General features: G+C 33.8%; 1 protein-coding gene across 2 annotated transcripts in view; it reads left to right on the forward strand.

Moving 5' to 3' along the window:
• The window catches only part of SPOPL (speckle type BTB/POZ protein like), a 61902-nt gene extending 57432 nt beyond the window's left edge, over nucleotides 1-4470 (forward strand). For both annotated transcript variants that reach the window (XM_078070741.1, XM_036117564.2), the window contains one exon: nucleotides 147-4470. In XM_078070741.1, the coding sequence (XP_077926867.1) occupies nucleotides 147-291 (145 nt within the window). In that variant the 3' untranslated portion in view covers nucleotides 292-4470. The remainder of the gene's footprint in view (nucleotides 1-146) is intronic.
• The last annotated feature ends 2158 nt before the right edge of the window (nucleotides 4471-6628 follow it).

Consider the following 6628-nt stretch of genomic DNA (forward strand, 5'->3'; position numbering starts at 1 on the left):
TTTCATGAATTCATGGGGTTTGATGACATAGAGAAGCAAAGTGTTTTATTTAAAACATTTTGAAATTTGTAATTTTTTTTTTTTTTTTAAATAATGTGTTTTGAGAAGTACTCTTTAATAAACATAACTTAACTTTATTTTTCCAGCCAAGCCGCGGACATAATGGAAACATCAGGGTGGAAGTCCATGATTCAGTCTCACCCTCATTTAGTTGCAGAAGCCTTCCGAGCACTAGCATCTGCACAGTGTCCACAGTTTGGCATTCCACGCAAACGGCTAAAACAGTCCTGAAATCTTCCATGAACTGTAGAAAAATGGAATTGACTTTTACTCCTCCAGGTCCAGAAGGATTCTAATATACAAACCATAAGCAAGAGTTGTTTCTGTTGTCTTGTCCACAGAACAGAAGCTGAAAAAGCATATTGCTTGCATTTCAGGTGGATAATTTATGGTTTATTCTTCAGCTTTAAATTAGACTGATTATACTCTAATTCACTTCAAGGCCTTAAATTATCTTCAATGACTTCTCTTGTTCATATAATACTTTAATTTTTTTATTGTGCCTTGTCATTTTGACTAAGGCTATGCAGGATTGCACTAGCTCCATAATGCAGTAATATTGATAACTGAAGATACTAAGTTTGAAAAGGATCTTCCATTAGTTTGAGAAAAAAGCAAAATGAATTTTACAGGGTTTGTCCTATGCTGTCTCAAAGTTTAAAATTAGGTTCTTCTTAAAAGCACTTGTATTGGAGATTACTGATAATGTCTCCAGTCTAAGTTTTATAAATATAGGAGAACCTGCTTACCTTCAAGGTAAGTTACGGCAATACACTGCTTCAATTCTAATTTATTTTTCATTTTAGGGGGCAAATATGCAATGAGTTGGCCCAAATTTTTAGTAAAATTTATGATGTTTGTCTGTGTGTTGACTGTCCAACCAACTAAGAGAAGCATAACAAACCTTTGCTTGTGTTTTTTGTGGGTTTATTCAAGTTTACGATGATTGAGAACTGATTGAGGTTAAGATTTCAATAAAAAGAAAGCATGTTTTGTGCTGAATTAATTTTTTTTAATTTATAGTGACCTACATTTATATGAAGAATTCTGTCCATGTTGAAAGTAAGGATGACCAAATGTAAATTTAACGAGTGGGCCAATTAAGAAAGATATATATGCACTTTTAATGTGTAACTTTTGTATGCTAAATGGTACATATATTTTTTTTTTGTTTTGAAGGTATTAATAAGGTATAATTAATGGTGTCTTAACTTTTGAAAGGATTTTTTAAGACCGATGGAGGCAATTGGGATGTTTGTGATAATAGATAAGAAAGATATCCTTGATTATAGTTAAATTGGTTTGAATTTCAGGTATTTATTATTGAGTTTATTCCTGTCTTATCACACTTTGGAGAAGGCAACTGAACAATAAACAAATCCTGAATACTCTACTCTCCTTCTGAAAACAGTGAACTTACATTATTTGCAGACTAGAGGAGAGAACCTTTAGAAATATGTCAGGCCACACTCTGAACCTTTTTTCCCCCCTAGCATTCTCCTTTCTGTTTCAGTTACTGTACTAACATTGTGGATGATATTGAAATTCTGCATAATGTGAACAGGATAAACGATTTATAAACTGTTTTTCATGGGCCAGTTCTTTATTATAAATGAATTTAGCTTTAAACACATACACGTGTTCAGTGTTTAGATAGCTCTGTTCACAGTGGAGGTCTGTTCTGGTGCATTGTCCCAGAGAAGTAGGAGCGATCGGTGGTAAGTCACTGCATCTGATTTCCTGTAATAGTGACAGTATGCTTCTTAGGCAAGATTTATACTTGACCACAAGGGAAAAAGTGTCACTGGAAAAAAAAACGCATATACCTATATATTTGCATATATACTTTATTCTCCAGATTAAAATTTGTATGATGTGTTTATTTAATTTTTGAATTTAGGACAAAAGGAGAAAAATGAAGCCTGAGATTTTATTTTTGTTATCTCTTTGTTAGGTATTCACTGAAGCAATCTTAATATATAAAGAGTGATTCATATTTACATTAAACATTCTCAAGTAAGCATTTGTTATTCACAACAAACTGTAGTTTGAAAAGATCGTATTTTCAGTATATTCATTTCTTTCTGTGTAGTTTAATTGGAATCTTTCTTATATTAATTTAAATTTGAAATTGGAAAAATCCCTTGGGATAGAAGGATTCTTACATGTTATTGGACTCCATCCTGTGTAAAAATACTGTAGGGAGCAGAACCTCACTTCCTTAACCGGATTGAGGCCATTAAATTTACAATGTACACATTTAATACACACACATACGTATATACGTTAAGATTTTAATATTTTGCCAGGGTCTTAAAACAAAATTCCTCAGGCAGTAGAACCTTGTTTTCAAAAAAGTACTGGTGTATCCATTTATATCAAATGCACACAGGCTCATTGTGAATTAATTCACTGCTTGCATCTTCATTTCTAACGATGGTGACTTCAGTAATAACATCCATATAATGAACACTGCAGCTTGCTCCTACCTACTTACTTTAGTGTTTATTGCAGATCTTAAGGGTTTTATTATAAAGTTATTTTTGGTTTGTTTTTGTTTTAAGTTTGGTAGCACATTTTGTACCAAAAACGTCAAACACTGTGCTGTGAGAATATCCACGTTTGTAGAAATGTCCACTTTGCAGATAATATAATGCCTACCATTATACTAACAGAATCATATCATAGTTGATTTATTTTTTTTATTTATTACGTGGGAATTCTGTTTTTTGTTTTTTCTGTTTGTTTGTTTTTTTTGGTATTGTGGGTTCTTGAGGCAATGAAAAAAAAACTTAATGTATTCTGATGTGAGTGCTCTAATAGCCTTTTTATTTTTTCATTTTGAAACTACACACATTGTTTTCAGTAGGCACAGTCTCTGTCCTGAGCAGTTTTGCCTTTTATCAGCCTGCTCTTGTTTCCCTTTTGTCACCTAAATAGAGCTTTTCCTTAGAAAAGTGGTGACTGGTTTTAAATGTTACATGTTATCGAAGTAACCATTGGAGATCTGTTCATTAGCCTGAGATACAGAAACACTGTATTTGTGCCTTTTTTGTTTTTAAATTTTAACATATATTGGTGTTTAGAGCACAAATATGAAGGTGCCATAATGTTATGGCTTGCCATTGTTACCTCTTTGAATACTCGTGTGTCATTGTCTTGAAATAGTAATTGGAGAACCATGCATGTATTATGTCATTTGGGTGTGTGTGTGTGTGTGTGTGTGTGTGTGTGTGTGTGTGTGCATACTTGTGTTTGCTTGGACTTGCGTGTGGTATGTTCAGAAGAGTGAATTTCTGAAAATAGGACTCAGTTAAATGTTGAAAATTCAGGTTAGTTGAAATATTTCATTAAATATGCTTTATTTTGGGGGACAGTTGATAGGAAATTATAATTTTCAAAAATGTGACCATTTACTGCATGATGAAATGTGAAAACAGTGCCTTTTTAGGACATCAATTTTAAAGTTAAGTTTTAAAATATTCTCAAAGATCTCTTAAAAACTTATCATGAACATTATTAGCTTATTTTTAAACTAGACCTAAGTTAGAATTTAAATTGCCAAAAGCATAATTACTGATTTATTTACCCATTTAAGTTTTGTGCATAAATGTAAAGTAAAATTTTTTATGAAAATGTGGATCATACATGCTACCCAGTGTTACTAAATTAGAACACTAGAGACTTCAGCAAATTGTTTTGTTAAAATCCAACTCAACAAGCTTTCCTCGTAACAAGGTATTTGAAAGGTGAATTATTCTGACTTGCTTGGACATTCTTGCTCTTTGATGGATAAAATAAAAATACTCAATGTATTCTTGCAAAAGGAGGTGGGTGGGTGGGTTTTACTGTTTTCAGATTATAAAGACAGCACTTTCAGCACATAAGAGTATTTTGCAAACCTCTTTTATACAGATTATGAGTTCTATTTAAGTGTTCATGGAATGATGTCAATTTTAGGTCTAGTTGAACAAATATTGAGTGCCTACCATATGCAAGACTTCCTCTTCACTAGGAATGAAATCACCACACCGTGTCTTCTGTTTGCAGTATGTGGACTTTATGTTTAAAAAGAAATTCTTATATTTAAATCTTTTTCTGTTTGTTAGAGTTTATCGTTGTATACTGTAACCCAGTTAATTTCACATCCAGTTTTTTTAGAATGAAGATATAACTTAAATGAGTCCCATTTTTGAAAATAAAATTCTGCTAAAATTATTTAAAAATTAAATCTGGGGGAACTTGATTTTCAAGATTCAAATGTGTAAAGACTTATATTGAACTTTTCAGCCTCATTTTTAATCAGCTGATGTTAATGATGAGATACATTCTTTTGTATCTTGTTGCTGAAAATATTTTTTGCATTTCAGCACGTTGAGTTAAAATAAAGTTGTTACTACTTATTCAGAATTAATTGGTTTATTTTGTGTTTATTTGAAAATATGAACTCTTTCATTTTCAGATTGCTATGATGCTTTGCAAAAGAGCCATGTGTTTGATGTGGTAACTTTAAATTATGCATAGTAGTTGTTTTTCCTACATAGGAAAGCTCGTATTTTTTGGAACCTACTGAAGACTTATTCCTTAACTGTAATATATACCTATATTTGCTTTAACGTATGCATTATCAGTATTGAAAGATTTATGCTAATGTCCTGTAGCTTTAATGTAGTACATAAAGATCATCTTTCCCTGGTTCTCCTGTCCCTTAATTTTAACTAACAACTTAATTATTTGCTGCCATCAAAAAGGGCAGAATTGAGGCAATGCATTCCTGGCCTCGTTTAGTAACAGTAACGCAATTAGTGCGTAAAAATTATGGCCAAAGTGGCAGTTTGAATGCACAGTGAAAAACCTTCCATACACCCAGCGCACACATACACATGTACACACACCCTTAGAAGAATAAAGGAAGGCTTGAAAAATTTAAGAACATTGTTCAATTAAAGTAAAATAGGACAGGTAGTGGTGATATTCTAAACTTTAAATGAATTATGTATAACCATTCCCCTTCTACTCTGCCAGCAGCCAGAATTCTGAACATATTTTTTAGAACATTGGAATGTAGTGTTTCCTCAGTTCTACCACCCAAGAATCATTTATTTCTAAGAGAATGCCAAGAGTGGTATTTGTTTTGATCACTACTTTTATTTTATTATTATTATTTTTTTAATTTATTTATTTGACAGAGAGATAGCACAAGTAGGCAGAGCGGCAGGCAGAGGGAAAGGGAGAAGCAGGCTCTCTGCTGAACAGGGAGCCGATGCGGGGCTCGATCCCAGGACCCTGGGATTATGACCTGAGCCGAAGGCAGCCGCTTAACCAACTGAGCCGCCCAGGTGCCCCTGATCACTACTTTTAAATAGAACACACACTGGTAGAAATCTTGCATGTGATACCTTGTTGCTACTTTTTTTAGTATCAGAGAGGTTTGCATGTATCTGCAGTGGATAGTGGCAAAAAAGTTTGTCCTTTCTGTTATGAATTCTTCCTTTTCACCTCTTCTTCTATTGCCTTCCATCCTTAATTTTTTGTAAAGGATTCAGGTATAGCCAAACAATTGTAGGATTTAGGAATAATAATACCGCACCTGCGCGCGCGCACGGCACACACACACACACACACACACACACACAAAACCAAAAACCAAACAAAAAAAGCAGTGTCCTGACAATCCTGATACTCACTTTGCTCTAAAATAGATTTACTGCCATGGGAGGTTATTAGAACGTATGCTTAATTTTAGCTAAAAAGTTGTGCAGTTCATGAAAATGGAATGGGCAGAAATGAGGAAAAATAAAAATGACATGCAGTTGAAAAAGAGGAGCAAAATTAGATGCATCAAACGTGATAAATACCAGAAATGCAAAGCAGAAATTTGAATCAATAGAAGACAAGGCTCATAAATGCTCCCAGATCACAAAGACAAGAATAGATGAAAATAAAGATGATTCAGTTTAATTTCTATATCAATAGAGTGCCAGGCATTGTACAGAACTTGGTAAACACAGTATAAATAGCCCATATCCTCATAAGTATATTCTTGAAGAAAGCACAGTTATATAATATGTGAATTGTGATAGGAGTACAAGAGGGCCACCTAATCTGGGATGGTGATGGAGATCCCAGATATCTTCTGAGGAAGTGATGTCTAAATTGAAATTGAGTGGAAGTTAGGCAGCTTAGTGGGAGTGTCATCCAACCCATTATATGAAATCCCAGAGGTTGACCAAGGTTCATATAGAATGTGTATGGGAATGAAGATATATCCTTATGTGTAAGAGAAGGGAAGAGTAAACCAGAAGGTGAAGGTCATGATTTTTTTGAAGGTATTAGAGGAGTCTAATTTAATTTGAGTGTTGAGGGATTTTAAGTGTGGTTATGTCATGATCAATAATCTAGCAATCTTCAGATGAATTGCAGGGGGCCGGAGGAGAAGGTAAGGAGACTTCTGAAGAGATGAGGAATGCTAGTGCTCTGCTAGGCCAGGAGAACTGAAATGGAACAAAAGGGAGAAATCTATGAGGAAATACTGCGAGGGCTTGGAAATAAACTGCATATGGTAGAA

This window comes from Halichoerus grypus, chromosome 4 (assembly GCF_964656455.1).
Source record: "Halichoerus grypus chromosome 4, mHalGry1.hap1.1, whole genome shotgun sequence".
Taxonomy (NCBI): domain Eukaryota; kingdom Metazoa; phylum Chordata; class Mammalia; order Carnivora; family Phocidae; genus Halichoerus; species Halichoerus grypus.